The sequence below is a fragment of the Colobus angolensis genome, unplaced genomic scaffold, assembly GCF_000951035.1.
Source record: "Colobus angolensis palliatus isolate OR3802 unplaced genomic scaffold, Cang.pa_1.0 Scaffold37, whole genome shotgun sequence".
Classification (NCBI taxonomy): domain Eukaryota; kingdom Metazoa; phylum Chordata; class Mammalia; order Primates; family Cercopithecidae; genus Colobus; species Colobus angolensis.
This window is the reverse complement of record NW_012117043.1, coordinates 7216641-7238735: the sequence shown is the minus strand read 5'-3', so window position 1 is coordinate 7238735 and position 22095 is coordinate 7216641. Positions and strand designations below refer to the sequence as shown.

At 44.5% G+C, this 22095-nt stretch overlaps 1 protein-coding gene across 1 annotated transcript in view; it reads right to left on the bottom strand.

The window, feature by feature from the left end:
- Positions 1 to 4195: 4195 nt before the first annotated feature.
- Positions 4196 to 22095, bottom strand: part of LOC105520127 (chromosome unknown open reading frame, human C17orf67) — a 24588-nt gene continuing 6688 nt past the window's right edge. The window contains exons 3-4 of the mRNA XM_011953734.1: positions 7876 to 8012; positions 4196 to 4636 (exon numbers count right to left, since the gene is read on the bottom strand). Of these exons, the coding sequence (XP_011809124.1) occupies positions 7896 to 8012 (117 nt within the window). The 3' untranslated portion in view covers positions 4196 to 4636; positions 7876 to 7895. The remainder of the gene's footprint in view (positions 4637 to 7875; positions 8013 to 22095) is intronic.

Below are 22095 nucleotides of genomic sequence, written 5' to 3'. Positions count from 1 at the left end.
TTTCTCTTTGAACCTCTAGGAAGAGTAAGCACACTTTTTTGCAAGGGTCTCAGTGTTGTTTAGATGAAACATGAAATGCAATTCCCTCTGAAAATCCTTATGCTCATTTTCTCTGACCCCAAACCCAGACCATAAGAGCCAATGGTCTCTGCCTGTTCCAGGAAGCACACGTATTAGTCAATAAGACTGAATGCTTCGGCCGGGCACAGTGGCTCACGACTGTAATCCCAGCACTTTGAGAGGCTGAGGCGGGTGGATCACGAAGTCAGGAGATCGAGAACATCCTGGCTAACATGGTGAAATCCCATCTCTACTAAAAATACAAAAAATTAGCCGGGCGTGGTGGCGGGCGCCTGTAGTCCCAGCTACTGGGGAGGCTGAGGCAGGAGAATGGTGTGAACCGGGGAGGCAGAGCTTACAGTGAGCCGAGATGGCGCCACTGCACTCCATCCTGGGCGAGAGCAAGACTCTGTCTCAAAAAAAAAAAAAAAAAAAGACTGAATGCTTCTGCCAGTAGCTTGGAGGCCTATGAGCTGCCTCACTGGAGATACCCTTGGTGAAGTTGTTTCTGCTCCACCATAGAACCTTCCCAGGAGCGATGCTTTTGGATATTAACAATATATAAAAATCAATATTATTCCTACACATACCAGAATAACCAACCAGAAAATGTAAAGTTAAGGAAATTCCAGTTATAATTTGTAAAGATCCATAATGTATCTAGGATCAGTGCTGTTTAAAAAAGAAAGTATGATCTTTACAAAGAAAATTATAAAATTTTAATGATGGACATAAAAATGGCCTAAGTAAATGGAGAGATAGACCATGTTCATAGATAGGAAGATGCAATACTGTAAAAAAGGCAACCCTTTCTCAAGTAGGGAGGCCTTTTGACTCTAGGTCCCCCAAACACTCTCCACCTCTTCTCTAAATAAAAGGTTTTTTAAAAATATAGAGAGAGACAGAGTCAATTTGTCTTAACAGAGTAATACCCAAGAATTTTAAAAATATTAATAGCTAGTTGTATGGAGTGCTTACCCAATAAACTAATAATCACAATGGCATTTTGAACTAAGTACTATAATCATTCCCATTCTACAGTAAGGAAACAGGCCCAAAGAAGTTAATCAGCTTACCCAAGGACACACAGCTAGTCAGTGGAGCGAGGATTTGAATGCAGGCAGTCTGGCTCCAAGCCTGGATTATGAATTACTGCTGTCCGCCACTTTCAAGATTTCTGTCACTCACCTGCCTTCTAAGAAACTTTGATGGTGGGCAAAGGGGGTGTGAAGTTGCAGCAAGCTCACTGTGAATTGCTGCACTTCAGCCCCTTCATCTGTGGGCCTCAGGAGAGTGTGTTCTGGGTAAACAGATACATTTTGTGTGTCAAGAGGAGGAGGCTGAGAACGAGGCTGTATGTGACTGATGAAGAATCCTCTTTGTTCTTAAAGGAACTTTTTGCCCCTGATATGTGGGCCATACCCAGGGTCTTTAGAATCTCAAGGAAGCCCTTCCTTCTCTTCCTGGATGCAGAACCCTGGCTCCCTGTAGATCTGATTTATTTTTAATTCTGCTTCCCTCCTTCTCTCTTTTGGGACCTGTTAGTCTCATTCCTGTGCACTCTGTCCCACATGCACAGATTCAGCTCCTACTTCTTGTAAACCACTCTGAGAGGCAGGTGGGGAGGTGGACTAAGGGAGCGTTCTGTCCACCACTGTTCCATGTACCCTGGACAAGTCCTGGCACTAAATATCAGAGCCCATGGAAGGTGCCTGTGCTCAGATGACATCCCAGCTAGGTAAGGAGTGCAGTTGAGTCTTAATAAGACACATCCTCAGCCCTCAAGGAACTCAGTCTAGAAAACTACTTCATTCAAGGCATAAAAATATCAAGTTTAGGGCAGAGGTGCAAAGTGTTTGTTGGGTGGAGGGGGGCATAGTAGTGAGGGGCTTCCCAGGTTCAAATCCCAGGTCCTGTACCCACCAGCTGTATGAACCTGAACAAACTGCCTGCCTGAGGTAGACAGAATGATGGCTTCCCCAAAGATGTCCATGTCCTAATCCCTGGAACTTGTGAAAATGTTACCTTATATGGCAAGGGGGAGTTAGCATTGTGGATGGACTTAAAGTTGTTAATCAACTGATTAACTATCTCTCACTATTGTGAGAACAGTACTTCTCTTAAGATAGAGAAATTATTCTTAGTTATCTAAAGAGCCCAATGTAATCATGACAGTTCTTAAAAATGGAAGATGGAGGCAGAAGAGAAAGGCAAAGTGATATGATGTGAGGCTCAACTCACCATTGCTGGCTTTGAGACGGAAGAAGGAGCCAGGAGCTAAGAAAGGCGGGTAGCTGGAAAAGACAAGGAAATAGATTCACCCCAAGAGGAAGAGAGGAAGAGAATGCAGCCCTGCTGACACATTGATTTAACCCAGTGAGACTCCTTTTGTACTTCTAACATGCAGAACGTAAGATAATTAGTGTTGTTTTAACCCACTAATTAATTACAGTCAAAATAGAAAACTAATACACTGCCTAAACTCTGAACCTCAGTTTTCTCATCTACAAGTTGGGGATAGTACAGATGCTCCTAGACTTACAATGGGGTTACATCATAATAAACCCACTGGAAGTCGAAGATGCATTTAATACACCTAACCGACCAAACATCACAGCTTAGCCTGTAAATGTGCTCAGAACCCTTTCATTAGCCTACAGTTGGGCAAGATCATCTAACACAAAGCCTATTTTATAGTAAGTGTTGAAGAGCTCATGTAATGTATTGAATGCTGTACTAAAAGTGAAAACCAGAATGGTTGTATGGGTCCTTGAAGTATGGTTTTGGCTGAGGGCATATCACTTTCACACCACCAGAAGTCAGGGACCATCTGTAGAGAGTTTGACCCAAAATGTTGGTATTATTATTATTGAGAGATTCAGTACCTTCATCCCTCGACGAGCACACCTAATATAGTTTGGATCTATGTCTCTACCCAAATTGCATGTTGAAATTTAATCCCCAATGTTGGAAGTGGGGCTTGGTAGGAGCTGATTGGATCATGGGGGCAGTTTCTCATGAATGGTGTAGTACCATCCCCTTGGTACTGTTCTCACAATAGTGAGAGAGTTCTCACAAGATCTGGTTGTTTAAAAGTGTGTGGCATCTTCCCACTCCCTCTCTTGCTCTTGCTCTGGCCATGTGACTGCTCCACTTCACCTTTCACCATGTTTGTAAGTTTCCTGAGGCCTCCCCAGAAGCCAAGCACGTGCCATCATCATGCTTCCTGTACAACCTGCAGAACTGTGAGCCAATTAAACCTCTGTTCTGAATAAATTACCCAGTCTTAGGTATATCTTTATAGCAATGCAATAATGAACTAATACACCACCCAACCTCCTTTGGGACAAGTCCTCCTCTGTAGCTCAGGGTGTGTGGGCATCCCTCCTTACCTTTTTTTGAGGATGCCAGATTCTTCTTTCCCTAGAACCATTTGGCCCACCTTCCCTTGCCCTCCAAATTTTTGCTTTTCTTGGCCTCTAATTGTCCAATCTTTCATTCTGAGGTTGTGGGGCAGGTGAGGGCCTGTGGGATACAGGAACTGCAACCCACTTTTCACAAGAAATGTTGCCTTTGCTAAAAGACCAGGGTGTACAACTGGTATTAAGCAATGACCCTATTTCCAGAGCTGGCCTTAGGCAAATAAATAAATAAATGTATCTATATCTATATCTATATCTATATATCCCTTGTGCAAAATTGCTGGGTGTTTGTATTTTCATTCATTCAAAGAACAGTAAGCTTTCTGATGCTGGATTTGCAAAGATAAACAAGGGAGGGAAACCTCTGTTTCAATATTTATAAAGAAAGAAAGAGGCGGGGCACAGTGGCTCACACCTGTAATCCCAGCACTTTGTGGATTGCCTGAGGTCAGGAGTTCGAGACCAGTCTGGTCACCATGGTGAAACCCCGTCTCTACTAAAAATACAAAAAAAATTAGCTGAGCATAGTGGCGCATGCCTGTAGTCCCAGTCACTCAGGAGGCTGAGGCAGGAGAATCACTTGAACCTGGGAGGCAGAGGTTGCAGTGAGCCAAGATCATGCCACTACACTCCAGCCTGGGTGACAGAGTGAGACTCCATCTAAAAAAAAAAAGAGAGAGAGAGAGAGAGAGAAAGGAAGAGACCACTAAAAGTAAATTTAATACCAATGTTTATTAGGGCAGAAAAGAAGAGGAAAAAAAATAGATGACAAAACAACTCAGCAACCCCAAATGGTATGCTTCACTACTCTGAACAAGGATTCCCCAAATTCCTTAGGGCAGGCAGCCTGCCCCAAGTCTGGGTCTGGGAGTTCCAGCTCCATCAGCCCCAGGTAAGATTCTGGTTGTTCCCACTCTTGCAAACTGATGGAAAGACCTTTGGCAGGTGTCCATGCTTTAAGCTATTAGTTTTAGTGACTTATGCAGGTTAGTAAAATGAAGCAGTATATATATTTGCCATTTCCAAGACAATCTTTGATATGCCCACAGTTCACAAGGTCTGAAGACATCCATTTCCGCAATTTAAAAACAAATGTAAAAAGCAGCCTTGTCTTGTTTCAACATTATCCAGGTTGTTGTCTATTAAAATGCTTGCTGAAAAAGAACAAGAAAATAACATTAGGATAATGATAATGATTGTGGTGGTGGTGGTGGTGGTGATGATGGTGGTGGCAGTGATGGTGATGATGGTGATCATGCTGGTGGTAATAGTGATGATGGTTATGATGGTGGTGGTAGTGATGATGATGATAGTGGTGGTGGTGGTGATGGTGATGATTATGATGATGGTGGCGGTGATAGTGGTGATGATGATGATGGGGTTGATGGTGATAATGGTGGCGGTGGTGTCAATGATGGTGGTGGTGGTGATGATGGGGTTGATGGTGATGATGGTGGCAGCAGTGATGATGATGGTGGTGGTGGTGATGATGGTGATGGGGGTGATGGTGATGGTGGTGAGAATGGTGGTGGTGGTTGGTGGCGGAGATGGTGGTGGTGGTGATGGTGATGATGGTGATGGTGGTGATGGTGATGGTGATGGTGATGGTGGTGGTGGTGACGGTGATGATGGTGGTGAGAGTGGTGGTGGTGGTCATGGTGGTGGTGATAATGATGATGGGGTAGTGGTGGTGACGGTGATGGTGATGATGGTAGTGGTGGTGTTGGTGATGGTGATGATGGTGATGGTGGTGATTGTGGTGGTGGTGATGGTGGTGGTGGTGACGGTGAGTGGTGGTGGTAGTCATGATGGTGGTGGTGGTGATGATGGGGATGGTGGTGGTGGTGGTGGTGATGATGGGGATGATGGTGGTGGTGGTGGTCATGGTGGTGGTGATGGTCATGGTGATGATGGTGGTGATGGTGGTGTTGGTGGTAGTGGTGATGGTGATGATGGTGATGGTGGTGATTGTGGTGGTGGTGATGGTGATGATGGTAGTGATGGTGGTGGTGGTGGTGGTGACGGTGATGATGGTGGTGATGGTGGTGGTGTTGGTGGTGGTGTGATGGTGATGATGGTGATGGTGATGGTGGTGGTGGTGATGGTGATGATGGTGGTGATGGTGGTGGTGGTGGTGATGGTGATAATAGTGATGATGATGGTGGTGATAGTGGTGGTGGTGATGGTGGTGATGGTGGTGGTGATGGTGGTGGTGATGGTGGTAGTGGTGGTGGTGATGGTGGTGGTGATGATGGTGGTGATGATGGTGGTGATGATGGTGATGGTGCTGGGGGTGATGGTGATGATGGTGGTGATGGTGGTGATGGTGGTGGTGGTGATGGTGATGGTGGTAGTGATGGTGATGATGGTGATAAAGAACAAGAAGGAGGAGGAGGAGAGGGGAAAAGGAGGAGACTAAGGAAGAGGAAAAGTAGACCAAGGAAGAAGAAACACCATCCAGCTGTCATTTTCTGAGCACTTCCTATGTGTGCCAGGGCAACACTAACTATTTTCCAGGCATTGACTTCTTAAATCCTAGAACCATAAGGAAGGAACCATTACTATCCTTACATTACAAATGAGGAAATTATTCAATCAGGCATTTTTTTCTAAGGTTATTCAGTCAGTGACTGGAGGACTCATTATCTGAAGTCTGTCTGACTCCCAATTCCAAGTTGACACATTTCTCCAGCCACCGCTTCCTTGTATTTACGTAAGTGGGAGCTGCCTGGAGTGAGACCTCTGTGGAACCCTGTGTTTGCAGGAGCTAGGCACCCAGGCTCACCAGCAGTGCCTGTCCTACCAAGAATCAGAGGCCTCAGTCACCCCTTAGAGGGTACTACTGTGGGGCTGAACCCAGAAACCTCTCCTTTAACTTCAACTGCACAACACTAATAAGTGCTTTAATTTTTAGAGTCACTTACTATGCACCAGGCTCCCTAGACATCATTATTACCCCAATTTACAGAGGCAGAAGCAAAGAGTCAGTGAGGTTAGGTAACTTGCCCAAGGGCACAGAGCTGGAAATCGGAAAGTCAAACTCAGCTCTGGTCAGTTCCAGAGCTTAAGCATCCAATTACTCCACAGTTCTGTTCTCTGGAAGAAGCCAAGTGAGGGCTTCCAGTGCTAGACAAAGGCCCCTGGTGCAGGGGAGGCCAGCACCCTGGGAGTTGGGAGCCAAGCCCAGGCACACCAGAACCCTGACCTAGAATAGAGCTCCAGCAGCTGGAAGAATTAGAAGAGGGATGTAGCCCACTCCTACCCCTCAAAATCAGAAATTCTATTCCACTGCCAGCAGGTGATCCTCTCACTATCTGCGAAAGCTTCCTCAGAGTGATTCCATGCCCACACACACACAGGACTGTGCAATACAGTCCACATAAAGCATGCAGGTTTATGGTGGTCAGAAGCCTAGCATACCAACCACTGCTTAGCATGAGTTAGTAGCTTAATCATGCTCAGTTAGCTCCTCTTTAAAATGGGGTTAAAGTGCATACCCTGCAATGACACCAGGGTGTTAAAAGGATCATATGAGGCAATTTATGTTATATTATAAAGAGTGATTAATAGAAGTGTACCTGTGTCAATTCACAGTAGCACAAAATAAACAACAAAGGTACAAGATTATCTCACCACAAAGACAAACTACCTGATTATATCTTATTATGCTTGGTCCATAAAACTTACAGAGGAGAAATGAAATTCACTGGGCTTACCCTCTGAAGGAACTTTTCTACCTTATATAACAGGATTTGGAAAGGGGGGAAGACGATGAGGACAGACAGGGAGAGGCAAACGGCCTCATCTAGGCACAGAGGTACAGAGTTGGGGGCATGCAGGGTGTGGGGGAAAGCTGGGCAGTCCCCTGCTGGTGGGCTGAAAACAGAAGCCTTGGGAAAGGGAAAGACAAAGGGTGGGCTGGGCAGATTGGCAGCCTTGAAGGCTGCAGGAAGGCAGTGGGGAACATGAGTGAGATCTGAGAAAGAAGTTGTTGATCCTGATGACAGTAGTGATGATCGTGGTAGATGTCACAGGTTGACTCCATGAATGCTGAGCCCTCCTGAAGAGACCTGAGTCTCAACAAAATACACTTCTCCAGATTTGGGGTCCAGAGAGAGGTTTTCTGCATGGCAAATAGGGTCACATCCCTCCTCATTTGGGATCACTTTGTGACTCAATAAAAGTTGGGCTCCCCTGTGTGTCCCCCAGCGCTCCTCTCAACCTGGCTCCCCACTATGTCTCCTGCCTCACTCTTGCTACCCCCACTCCAAACCCATAAACTGCTAACCAGCTGGCCCCCTAAGGTATGGTCCAGAAAGTCTCCCAGCCCATGCCATGCTATATCCCCCGCCACTCCCTCAGACAGAGGCCTGGGAGAGAGAAGGAGACGTACCGAGGCTGGTCCTGATCCCCTTACACAGGATGAACCCTGTTCCTGTCACAGTGGGGTTTGCAGTGAGGGTTCAGCCAGTGCTCCAGGAACTGCTCCTCGGCACGATGCTCCAGGGCGAGCAGGTGGTGCATGTGTTCCTGTCAAAACAAACCACACTGAAGAAGGCTTCATCCACAGTGGCAGCCGAGGGGTCAGCATGCATGGCATGGCTCTGGCCCCCTAGACAGGGCAGGATGGGAGGACAGGCAGGAAGGAGAAATCGACAGCCACACCCATGCCTCTCAGTAGGGAAGATCAGTCAGTATGACCCATCTGGTGGGCAAAATAAAGAAGTCTGACAATACTAAGTGCTGAGCGGGTGGATCTCCATGAAATCATGGAACAACCACTTCAGAAAACAACTGATTGCCTGTAATCTAGAAATTTCACTCCTACTTCAGTGGACCTCAAATTTTATCAGATACCAGAGTCACCTGGAGAGCTTATTACAACACAGATTGCTGGGCCTATCCTATAGTTTATGACTCAGTGGGTCTTGGGTGGGACTGGAGAAGTTGCATTTCTAACAAGTTCCTAGCTAATAGTTATATTGCTAGTTGCTCTGAGAACAAGAGAAACTCTTATATCAGGAGAGGTGTATAAAAATGTTTATAGCAGCAATAAATTTGTCATAGCAAAACACTGGAAACATGCCAAATAGACTCTTACAGGAGAATGAATCAATAAATTATGGTAGGGTTATGCCATGGAATATTACACAGCAGAGAACATAAATTAATTATACTGTAGCGATATACAATATACAACAACATAGGTGGGTCTTAGAAATAGCATATTGAGTGAAAAGTCCAAGTAACTACATTTATAGCATGACACTATTTTTATAAAGCTCAAATATGCATAACTAAATCATGTAATATATTACTTATGGCTATATGCATTTCTGATAAAATCATCTTTTTTAAAAGACAAGGGATAAGCAGAAGAAAGCTAGGGTTGCTATGCTAATATCAAACAAAAAGACTTTAAAATATAAAAAATGTTACTAGAAATAGAGAAGCATTTTGTAAAAATAGTCTGGCAGTTCCTTACAACATTAAACATAGAGTTACCATGTGTATTCCTGGCTAGCAACTGTACTTGTAGGTATATACCCAAGAGAAACAAAAAATGAATGTCCACACAAAAACTTGTACACAGATGTTCACACCAGCACCATTTGTCACAGCCAAAAACCAGAAGCAACCCAAATGTCCACCAACAAATGAATGGATAAATAAAATGTGCTACTTCCATATAATGGAATATTATTTGGCAATTAAAATGAATAAAGCAGTGATCCCTGCTACAATATGGATGAACCTTGAGAACATTATGCTAAGTGACACAAGCCAGTCACAAAGGACCACACGGTGTACGATTCCATTCATATGAAAGGTGGCCAGTCCTACACATCAATCTGTCCACAACAGAAAGCAGCTCCTTGCCCTGAGTAGTCCTGCCCCTTACTGTGGCCAGTATCTCCATCTACTCAGGAACCCACTCCAGAACACGAACTGTCATTGCCTCCTTCACCCTCAAACTCAACATAGGACTGAGCATTAGGACATTGAGGCTATCTCCTGAATAGTTCTCAGATGTCCTCCCTCATCTCTGCCACTTCCTTAGGTCAGGTCTTCACCATTGTCCACCAAGGCTGCCGCAGACTCCTGACCCCTCTGTCTGTCTCACCTATCTGTGTTGCATTCCTCCCACCCCGTGCCTCTTCCCTCCTCCATCCATGCTCCACTCTGACAGAGTGACCCAAAATGGTCAAAGGTGGCCCACCAGGGCCACCTTCCTCCTCAAAAACGTCACCATGCTGTCTGCCTGCAAGGAGTCAGCGCCTGCCTCTACCCATGGGTTTTGTCTGTGGCTCTGGGTAATGTACTTGCAAGCCAGCAGATGAATGTAGCTTTGGGTAGGATTCCCCACCTTCCCCCACTCCTCACAACAGCAGGGAGTGACCCTGCCTTCCCACCTTGGTCTACAATTGTCATTGACAGCCTTTATTAATCTCTATGCTTCTCAAGAACACAATTTCTCCCTGAAATGGTTGCCTGAAGAGACTTTAATGAAGGGATCATTCACAGCCATCTGAGTAGGGTTAAGGGAAGTATCAAAGAATATTCTAGCACCCAGGGACTAGCAATACGGGGAAGCCATGACCATGCCTAAGTTTGCAGGGCCAAGGGTGGAGAACCCTTAGAGGAGCCATTAGGCCTGGGGCCAGGGGGGTGGGGCTGCTGTGGTCTTGGGGGCACAGCACAGCCTTTGCAAGGCAAGGAGGCAACAGGAAACAAACAACCCGTCCTCTCCCTCTTCTTCCCCTCAGTCTCCTGCAGGGCCCAATCAGAAGCCAGCCGGCCAGGGAACCAAGGGATTCAGTCTACAGGGGTCAGTCTCCTTGAGCACATAGTGGGGCACAGCAGGGTGGAGGATGGACTGGGGTCAGGGCAGAGAAAACCCGCGTCAATGCCAGGATGATGAGGAGTGGCAGGTGTGCTACCACCAGAAAAGGGAGCAGACAGCACAGATAACAGAGGGCCATGGTAGGGCCTCTCTGCAACCTGCAGCTCATCAGCCTCTGAACACACCCATCCTTTGCATGAAATTTTTGTCTTTGCATCTCCTCTCTCTCTCAGTTTGCTCATGTTCTGCCCTTTATCAACAGGAATGTCATTTCCAGCCTTTGGGGCTGGCCTTCTCCTCCCAACGTGCCTTAGTCTTCCCCAAAGCCAGTTCAGGCTGTGAATTTTCTGTATATGGGTTACTCATGGCATTATGTCCTATAAGTGATGTATAAAACAGAAAAATGATAAATCAACAGGACCTCTCTTAAAAAAAGAATAAAATGTGATTTATCTTGTCTTAGTCAGTTATAAGGTCTCCTCCTTCCCTCTCCATCTTCTGGTGCAATCTCTGACCTACAAGAACTGCCTATCATACTGAAGGTGGTTCATCACATCTCTGCTTATGGCAACATCGGTAGTCAAGCAAGAAGCTTCAGCGCACTCCTCTTCCTTGCCCTCCCAGCATCCAAGCAGCGTAACTCCTGTGAATGCTCCTGGATCCCTTCTACCCAGCCCGACTGCCTCTGCCCAGCTTAGGCCCCAGCCCAGGCCCCAGCCCTGGGGCTAGACCCCTGCCACAACCTCTGCAGGCTCTTACTGCCCCTTGTCTTACCTTCTTCCTCTCATGGAATTTTTTATTGTTTTGTTTTGTTTTCTTAATAGGCTTTATTTTTTAGAGCAGTTTTAGGTTCGCAGCGAAATTGAGCAGAAATATAGTGTTCCCATATATCCCGTCTTCACACAGGCACAGCCTCCCCCACTACCAACATCCTCCACCAGCATGGGATATTTGTTACAGTTGATGCACCTGCATTGACACATCACCATTACCAGTCCATAGTTGACATTAGGGCTCACTCTTGGTATTACACAAAAGCATGGCAGTTGGGCACCATGGCTCACGTCTATAATCCCAGCAATTTGGGAGGCCGAGGTGGGCCGATCGCTCGAGCTCTGAAGTTCGAGACAAGCCTGGGCAACATGGTGAAACCCTATCTCTACCAAAAATACAAAACAAATTAGCCAGGTGTGGTGGTGCATGCCTGTAGTCCCAGCTACTCAGGAAACTGAGGTGGGAGGATCTCTTGAGCCCAGGAGGTAGAGGTTGCAGTGAGCTGAGATTGCACCATGGCACTCCAGCCTGGGCGACAGTGCGAGCCTTTGTCTCAAAAATAAATAAATAAATAAAAATAAAAGCATGGCACCTACATCTGCTTCTGATAAGGACCTCAGGAAGCTTCCACTCATGGCAGAAGGTGAAGGGGAGCTGATATATGCAGATCACATGGCAAGACAGGAGGCAAGAAAGAGAGGAGGTGCCAGGCTCTTTGCAACAATCTGTTCTCATGGGAACTAAGAGTGAAAACTCCCTCATTACCACCATTCATGAGGGATCCACCTCCATGACTCAAACACCTCCCACAAGGCCCCACCTCCAACACTGGGGATCAAATTTCAACATAAGACTTGGTGGGGCCAAAAAACCACATACAAACCCTAGCACTACCATTGCAATATCAGCAATATCACACGGAACAGTTTCACTGGCCTAAAAATCTGCTTTGCTCTGCCTGCTCATCTGCCCAACTCCTGGCAACCGCTGATCTTTATACTGTCCTTATAGTTTTGCCTTTCTCAGAATGTCATGTAGTTAGAATGCCACTATACACATAGGTGTATAGTGGCATCTCACTGCTGTTTTAAGTTGCCTTTCCCTAATGACGTATGATGTTGCACATGCTTACTTGCCATCTGTATATCTTCTTCAGTAGATGTCCATTCAAGTCTTTTGTCAGAATGGGTTTTTAAAATATAAAAAACAAAAATAGCTTTATTGGTTTTTATTTTTATCACAACAGTGATACATATTACTTTCTTAAAGTCGTGTAAAAAAAAAAAGAAAGTTATAAAAAGAGGCTGAAAAATCCCTCTTGATTTTTCTGTATCCTGTTGCAAAGTGATTTTTTTTTTTTTTTTTTTTTTTAGATGGAGTCTCACCCTGTCACCCAGGCTGGAGTGCAGTGGCACCATCTCGGCTCACTGCAAGCACCACCTCCTGGGTTCACGCCATTCTCTTGCCTCAGCTTCCTGAGTAGCTGGGACTACAGGCACCTGCTACCACACCTGGCTAATGTTTTGAATTTTTAGTAGAGATGGGGTTTCACCGTGTTAGCCAGGATGGTCTAGATCTCCTGACCTCGTGATCCACCTGCCTTGGCCTCCCAAAGTGCTGGGATTACAGGCGTGAGCCGCTGCGCCCAGTCACAGAGTGATACATTTTTTTAATTTACCCACATTGCTTATTCACTTAAAATGCCTGCACGCCTCCCACTGGGCTCAGGAGAAAGTTCTGATTCCTTAATGTGGCTAAGGGCTTTCCATGACCCAGCTATACCCATCTCCTGAGCCTCTTCACTCACCATCAATACACTTGAACTTTGTTCTCCATCTTTCACTGAACAGGCCATGCTTGCTGTTCTTTCTAAGGCTTCCAAAGCACCTGTTGTTTGCTCTGCCTAGAACACCCCTGTACCTTCTTATTTTCCCATCTCATCCTTACCTGACTTTTCAGGCCTCAGCTTAAATGTTACTTCCTCTAGGAAACCTCAGATTCCCCGTGACCCCACTTCTCTGGGTCCCCAAAGCTCCATAGACTTTTCCCAGCGTAGCCCTCCCTGGTCATTCTGTGTGGCAGTGAGCTCTCCCTGAGAGTGGGGACTTTATTGGCCTGCTTCATATTGTTTAGTGGAGGTGGTAGGTGGGTTGGCTCATATATTGGTATCAAAATTTGATGTTCCAGCTGGGTGTGGTGGAGCACACCTGTAGTCCTTGCTACTCAGGAGGCTAAGGCGAGAGGATTACATAAGCCCAGGCGTTTGAGGTTTCAGTGAACTATGATGATGCCACTGCACTCCAGAGCAGGCAACAGAGCGAGACTCAAGCAAAACTCAAAACAAAAACAAAAAACTTTATGTTATTTTTTGTTCCCTCCAAAAGAGAATGGATAGAGAAGGGAATGATTTTTAACTTGGAGTGTGTTTTTGATACTGTCCTGAAGGAAATGTTGGTGCTGTAATTATAGAATGTGAACCATCGCAAAGTATGCATAGAACAGGTCCATACAAACTGCAGACCAATAATCAGAGAAGCGGCATTTCACCTTAGGAAAGAGTAGACATACTCAGTCGTACTTGTGATGTGATTAAATTGTTTTTGGCATGTATCAATATCATAAAAATTCTAAATCATAGAAACCTTCCTATGGCATTAAGAAAGCTTTAATGAAGGGTCCACTTTAGAACTCTAAGTTTTTAAGTTTTTAGAACACCCTCTAGGAACTCTGCATTCTGTATCAAATGTAGTCATTTAAAAAGAAAAAAAAGAATGTGCAAAGGAAGGAATTATGAAGTGTCCAACTTTTCTGATTTTTTTTCTTTCCCCCAGGACCCATGCAGTTTGTTTTGGTTATGGTTGTTGTTTTCATTTAACTCATCAAAATACACTCAGTGTTCTGGCAGGGAGTCTCTGGGTCAGCTGGGGTGGAAGGCAGATGGTGAGAGGGCTCCTTGTAGGATCCAACAAAGATTCCCTGGCTGCTTTCTGAACACGTTTGCAGATTTTGGGCTGAGTTCCTTCCCTATCCAGGGAGTCTTTGGCCAGAAGAATAGTAATTGGGAGGAACAGGAAGGCCGTGTACAGTCTTGTAAATAAGGAACAACAAGTTCCCAGCACATAACTTTACTTGTTCAACTATTCTGTGGAAGCAGCACACTGCAGGAACCCCTGCTGCCTGCTTCTTGCTGGCCTGTTGGCCAGACAGGGAGGAATAGAGGCTAAGAGTCTCAGTCTTCTTCAAACCTGGACTCTGTCATTATTGCTTTACCTCTCCAGCCTCAATTTGTTCATCTGCAAGACGGGGATTGCACTAGCACTTGCTTCCTTAAGTTAGTTAACTTGCTTCCTTGGGTTAGATATTAAATGAAATGGTGCAAATAAAGTTTTGTGCCAAATAAGCAGCCTGCATTTGTCCCTCCAGATCCATTCTCTCCCCTTTTCACCTGGCCATGGGACCCAGATTAATTGTCTCCATAGACTCCCTTGGCCTGTGGCTTCTGGTTGGGTTTCATCAGTGGGACGTACCAGAACAGATTAGAGGGTAGGAGGAGGGAGAGGTCAGAGTATTCAACTCCCTAGTTCCTCCCCAATGAGTCACAGCCACACCAAGCATAAATACAATCACAAAAGAAATCATTTAAGCTTGAATGTCATCTTTTTAAAGAATTTCCACAGTTCACCCCAGCAATTGGCTGCATCCCTCTCCTGAAGGCCACAGCTCCTAGGAGGCTGTCCTCTCCAGCTCTGGGAACCATCTGCCTCCCTTATTCCTTCATGGTCTACAGACTGTTAACCCTGATCCTTTATCATTTCTTGTTGGTTAACCTTAATCCTGCCCACGCCTTTGTAAAAAGTCTCTTTATTAAACACTCTTGAGGTACCCCATCTCCTGCTGGGACCCCAATACTCCAGGGGCTTGGCACACCGTTCCTAGAATGTAGTAGGAATCCATTAAATGCTAGCTGTTAACTTTGGTTACTATTAGATAACAAAGATCTGAGTACACACCAAGGTTGTAAAGGAGAGCATCCTTCCCAGGAACTGGTACACAGGAAACTTTCCATAAAGGCTTGTTGAAGAAAAGACTACAGCATCATTCTTCAAAGCATGATCTGTGCTCCCCTCAGGGGCCCATAAGGCCAAATTGTTTTTAGAATAACACTCAGACATTATTTGTCTTCTTGCTGTATTGGCATTTTCACTGATGTGCCAAGGCAGTGGTAGGTAAAATGACTGGCGCATTAGCAGGAATCCAGGCAATGGTACCCAATTCTATTAGCGGTCATCGTATCCTTCCCCACCACACACTCACAGTATGAAAATAAAAACAAAACATTCTTAAAATGCCAGTTGCCCTGAAGAATGCCCTGGTGAAACAGTATAGAGCAACCCAAACGGGCATATGCAGGCAGTACTTCTGCTGTATGACAAAGTGCAATGATTTTCACAAGGAAAAGCATGTGTGCAATTGCTGGTGTTGAACTGGCTATGCATGTTTTATGTGCATGTTGGGCAGACATCTTGACAGTGAATGAAGTAAGCCTGTCACCTCAAGGAAAACAATTTACAGTATTTATTAAATTGAGCTTCCCAGAGGAAACCGGATTTTTGAAAATTTGCATCTGCTACAGGAGGCTGGCAACTTCCCAATACTTAAGACATTTATAATGAGATCACTGGTAATATTAACAAATGTCACTACTGATACACAACACCTTTTATAATTATATACTCATTTGCATCTTTACTCATTTAATCTCTGTCCCTCTCAGCCAAATATCCAACCAGTTTTTTTATGGCAGTGACCAAAGTATATCTGGTCTATGACTTAGTGCTTGGCACACAGTAGGACCACAGCAAAGCTCACTGGAAAAGTGTATAAAGGAGCAAATGAATAAATAAAATAACTGTTTTTTCCCCATAATCTTGCTAAATCCTCCTTGGAAATTTTCTTGACATCTGTGTCAATCTGCTCATTATCAGCCTAGGCCAAATGTACATTAAAAGCATCAAAAAGTAATATATATTTCACACTTCTAAACACCAACTGAAATCATCACTGAAGAAAAACAACCAAAACAGACACACATTGAGAACAAGAAAGAAATCAGCACTGGTTTCCATGACATTTCACAATTTACTTAAAATGTTAGGAAAATGAATATGCCACAAAGGCCTAAAAAGCAATCATTAGTCAAATCAAAAGGCAAATTGCAAATCTGCTGAAAACCACAAATTCAACAATTGCACTGGCTGAGTTAGAAATGACCCGACATTAGTGATAATCTCAAATGTTTCTGGAGCAAGGAAGAAGAGGTCCATGGAAAATAAGTTTTAATTTCTTCAGATTCCTTTCTCCAAGTGTAGGGGGGGTGTAAATTAAAGCAAAACAAAACCAATATCTGTGTTCCATGTCAAATGCCAACTGTAATGATTTAAGTATTTCTCAGTAACTAGAGCAGAAATTAAAAGTAGTCCTTTATTATGGCTCTGGACTGGTGTGACAACGAACTTGTCTTCTTGCTGTATTGGCATTTTCACTGGTGTGCCAAGGCAGTGGTAGGTAAAATGACTGGCGCCTTAGCAGAAATTCAGGCAGTGGTACCCAATTCTATTAGCAGTCATCGTATCCTTCCCCACCACACACTCACAGTATGAAAATAAAAATAAAACATTCTTTTATATGTTTATACATAAAACATTCTTTAATGCCCACAAGAACTTGACCTATGCTGAGAATCATAAAGTGGACAGTTATTCTATCAAGGCAGGGCCTTTTTCCAAGAAGGCAAAATCCTTCCCGTGACATTTTTGCAGAATTAAAGATCCATCAGCATTTGGAAAAATTATTTTGCTCATTAGTACAAGCAAGGTAATCCCATAAATAGAATGGTGGCTCAGAACTTAACTGCAGTGGAACACTGAAGGCTCAGCCCTGAAGGAAGGCAGAACAGTGCTGTGGGCAATTTACACCTCGGTCACTCCAAACTGGCCTTTGAGGTAACGGGGAACAAAAGGGTAATGGAGTTACTACACACATTTGTCAAAGAGCTAAACATGAAAGTATATTTTACAAAGTCTACTTATAATAAAGCTAATATGATTTATGCTTGCCAAACAAGAACATTCCTTAAAGGATCACAGGCCAAAATGGAACACTTCCTAGGAAAGTGTATTCCCGGGTTTCACAAGCACTTACAAATATAATCACAAAAGAAATAATTTAAGCTTGAATGTCATCTTTTTAAAGAATTCCCACAGGTCAATCGAGCAATTGGCAAACAATCTCTTCCCTAAAATTTGAGTAGATTAAGAGAAATGTAATGAGTCTAAGTGAGGCAGTAGAAAATTTTTTTTGGAATAACCTCCGGGTTTTAGAGCAGAGCTATATCCCACAAAATTTCTACCCTGGAGAGAAGCAAAGAAGGGAATGGAAAGAAGTAACAATCATTTAGTAAATGCCAATACTGTACTGTGCTTGGTGGTGGGGACCCAGAAGTAAAACAACTAGTCCATCTCCTCAAGTAATTTAGACCAGTCTAGTAGAGAGACACTAAAGAGCCAAAAATAGCAACCTTGCGCTGCAAGTGCTATGCTAGCGGGATGTTCTGACTTACTAGGGGGAGGCACCAGGAAGGCCTCTCAAAAACGACATCATTTAAGGTGGGTTTCTGGGGATGAATAAGAGTTAACCAGGTAAACAAGAGCAGAAGATACAACTACAAAAGCAGATGCCATGGGAGGAGAACTTGCAACACACCATCATCCCACATACATTGTTTCTACTCATGGATTTCTAATGCCAATGAATGGCACTAAGTTGCCTATACACAACCCTACAGGTTATTTTTTATCCCTACCCCTCCCTGCCTGCACCCACTCCTCCTGCCCCAGCAACAGCCCACTGGTCTCCAATTCAAGATACCATAATCATGTTCCCATCATATCTTTACCTTAAAACCTCTACTAGAATACTCTCTCAGAAGATAGTTACATTACTAAACATAACATGAATTGTTTAAAGTCTTTTGGAAAACAATTCAATAATATATACTAAAAGTTTTAAAAAATATTCTGATTCTTGGACCTAGTAATTCATTTTCTGGGAATATACCCATAGAAAATAATTTAAAATATTAAAAGTATGCACAAAAACATCCTGAGTGTTGTTTATAACAGAAAAATACTGGAAATGATCCAACTATCTAACAAAAGAGGATAATTCAGTAACATTATGGTTACAAATAGCTTATAATAGTACGAGGACATGTGTATGTTAATATTAAGTGAAAAAACAGGATAGAAAATTGTAGATACTTTTTTTTAATATATAGGAAGACTAAAAAGAAACACATTTTTTACATGCCTGTCTTTGGGGAGAAGGGGCAGGACTACAGTTAATTTTCCTTTTTTTTTTTTTTTTTTTTTGAGAGGGAGTCTTGCTCTGTCACCCAGACGAGTGCAGTGGCGCGATCTCGGTTCACTGCAAGCTCCACCTCCCGGGTTCACGCCATTCTCCTGCCTCAGCCTCCCAAGTAGCTGGGACTACAGGTACCCACCACCACGCCCAGCTAGTTTTTTGTATTTTTAGTAGAGACGGGGTTTCGCTGTGTTAGCCGGGATGGTCTCGATCTCCTGACCTCGTGATCTGGCTGCCTCGGTCTCCCAAACTGCTGGGATTACAGGCGTGAGCCACTATACCTGGCCTGCAATTGATTTTCTTTTATTCTTTTGACTCTTTCTTAGTTTCCAGTTTTTCAATAGTACATGTGAAAGGTTTAAATATTTTTAATTATACAAGTAATTACTCTAGTATACAATTCAAACATCAAATCATTACCTTTAATCCTAGTCTCCTAAATGAGATGATACAGTTAAAAGTCAACTGATTACCTCTCTAGACCTTCTTTTAGAAATTTACATGCATATCGACGTATCTATATAAATATTGCATCATATAATATTGTTTTGGGTGTGAGTCCCAGGAAGGCAGAATTTTACTCTGTTACCCAGGTTGGAGCGCAGCAATCACAGCTCACTTCAGCCTTGAACTCCTGGGCTCGATCGATCTCCCACCTCAGCTTCTCCTGAGTAGCTGGAACTACAGGTGCATGCCACCCCACCTGACCAGGACTGTGAATTTTATTCAGAGTAAGACAGGAAGTCATTGGCAGGTTTTGTGCAGGAGAGGGTCATGATCTTGTTTACACTTTAAGAAATGACTCTGACTGCTCCACTGAGAGCAAGACAGGAAGTAGGGAGACCGTGACGAGATTATTGCTTAGTCCACTCTACAGATAATTGTGGTGGAGGTGGCGGTGGAAGGTGAGAAGTAGTCAGGTTCTGGATTCGGAGGTGGTCCCATTAGCCCAATGTGGAACGCTAAGGCAGCAGTCATTATGAGGGTAAAACAGGGAATTTTGTTTGGGGCTGTTAGATCTGAAATGCTTGTTAAATATTCCAGTACAAACAGTGGTATGGAGTGGACAGTCATGTAAATGACCGGGAAGAAGTCAGGCTAGAGATAGAAGTGTGCACCATCAGCAAGGAGGTGAGCTTTAAAGCCACATGGAGGGCAGAGCCCTGGGACCCCCTGACATTTAAACAACCGTCAGAGGCCAAGAATCCAGTAAAGGAAACCTAGCAGCAGGAGCCACCAAGTGGAATGAGAATCTTGGGCGAGGCATGCTGGAAAAGTGGAAACCAAGTGAGCAGAGTGCCCAAAAGGAAGAAAGAGAGGTCAATTGTGTCAAAAACTAACATGTACTTGTTCCCAGTCCCAGGACACCAGGAGCAGAGATGGACCACCTTTGCAGTTCTCCAAGGTGAACAGGGATCACCTGGGGGTTAGCAAGGCACAGATTTGCCTTCAGGAAGTGTGGAGAGGAGCCTGGGTCTGCATGTCTGTCGGGATCCCAGATAAGGCCCGTGCAGCCCAGCTGGGGATCATATCTTGAACAGCAAGAGTTTAGACTACAATCCTGAAAATCAACATAAGCACATTCATCACTAAGGAAACCTTCAAGGAAAGCTCAGAATATTTTTCCACCTCCTTCCCTCTAAACCCAAACCTAGCCCTTCTTTTCGCACAGCCTGATCTTCATCAATTTCTCCCCAAGCAGATGTTTTTTCTCTGTCAGGATCTTGAGCCTTCATTATACCATGAGCTCTTAACATGATGGGGCCACTTTGTCTAAAGTAGAAAGTCAAGAGGATTGCTTGAGCCCAGGAGGCCGAGACTGCAGTGAGCCATGATCGCACCACTGCACTCCAGCCTGGGCAACATAGTGAGACCCTGTCTAAAAATAAATAAATAAATAGTAGCAAGTCAATTCAGCTGAAACCTACGTGCCTCCAAAAGGGATGTCACCAAGCAAATTAGTTCCAGCCTTCGGAGAGTGTTCATTCCATTCCTGTGAAGTCTAGAACCCTACTCTCCAAAATATCTGAAAACGTGGGGTCAAGTTTATTCTGAATTATTCTCATAACCAATTTCTCTACCCCTGCAACTTCCACATTCTAGACAGTTCCTTGCTTTCGTCAGCCCCCACCACCCCATACAATACACCCCTGCCATCCACCATTCCCTCAAGGAACCACTAACACAAAGTTTCTGTGTGTAGCGGACTTGTCCTAAGGTTTGGGGGTAGCAGTGGGTAATAACAGCACAGAGCAGAAAGCAACTTTAAACTCAGTGTTGAGAGTTACCATAAAATAAATATATCAGTTATTCCTGCTGCTGGGAATTTCAGTGGTTTGCCCTCCTTGGGTTCTACCTTCCCACCTTCTACTTCATACGCTACCTCCATTCACTGCCTCCATACACTCAAAATCCCTCCTTCTCTCTTACCCAGAGCCATCTGTCTCCCTCTGATCTCCCTCTCCATCCCCTCTGGGCCTTGTCTTCCTCCATCTAGGGTCCCCACAAGGTGTCCATGCTCCTCTGAATTGAATACTGGCCCTCCCTACAGTACAGGGTTATCCAGCAATCTTCTCAAAAGCACTTTGTCCTTCCCACCACCAAGTCGGAAAAGAACAGCTTGTTGCAGTGAATCAGCAGGATCTATGTCAAACAGTCTAGCCCTTTGTGTGCACGGGCACAGCTTGTCTCAACCTGTTTCCAAAATGCCTATAAATCCACAGAAGCCAACCTCTGCCAATATTTAAGCCAAGTGTTAAGTTTATAAACATGGCTCAGTAGATCTTCATGGGGAGAGACTTCTGCAAATCTTCATACTTGTTTTCATTTTGAATTCTTAACACCTCCCCTAAAGCACCATTTGTTTACCCTCATCAGTGGCCTCTTCCCTCTCTGAAAGTGTTTTCTTTTGCACAGTCCCTTAACACAGAGAAGTAACATAAAATAACCTGACCAATCATCTCTTGGTAATTTAGAGTGTGGAGGGTTGTGTGTGAGGGTGTGTGGGTCTGTTCTCAAGGGCACATGCATTCTCCAACGATCACTAACTCTACTCATTTGCCCAAATTCACTTGTTTGTCTCCTGGGTACCATGGCAAGAAGGTGCAATAGTGCATCCAAAATGTCACTTCCTATTTCCCAGGTATGACAGCATCTAAAGGCAAGCATTTAAGAGGCTGTGTCCTGAACTTCTAAAGGGCCCCTGGAAACAAGATCTAATCACATCATTCCCCTGCTTGAAATCCCTGCACAGTTCTCCACTGTGTACAGAAACCCAACTCTGCTGTGGCATCCAAGGACCTTCCAACCCAGCCTCGCAACACCACCTGGTGATGCCATCTGCCATCACACCACACAACCGAGGTCCTCAAGTCAAGGTGAAAGTAGAAGAGGGGGCTGGAACTCAGACCTTCTGAAAAAATACTCAGCAAGGCCTTTTCAAAACACACAAACACAAACCCTCACACACCCCTCACACATACACCCTCACACACACCCCTCACACACACCATCACACATACACAGCCTCACACACACCCCTCACACACACCCCTCACACACACCCCTCACACA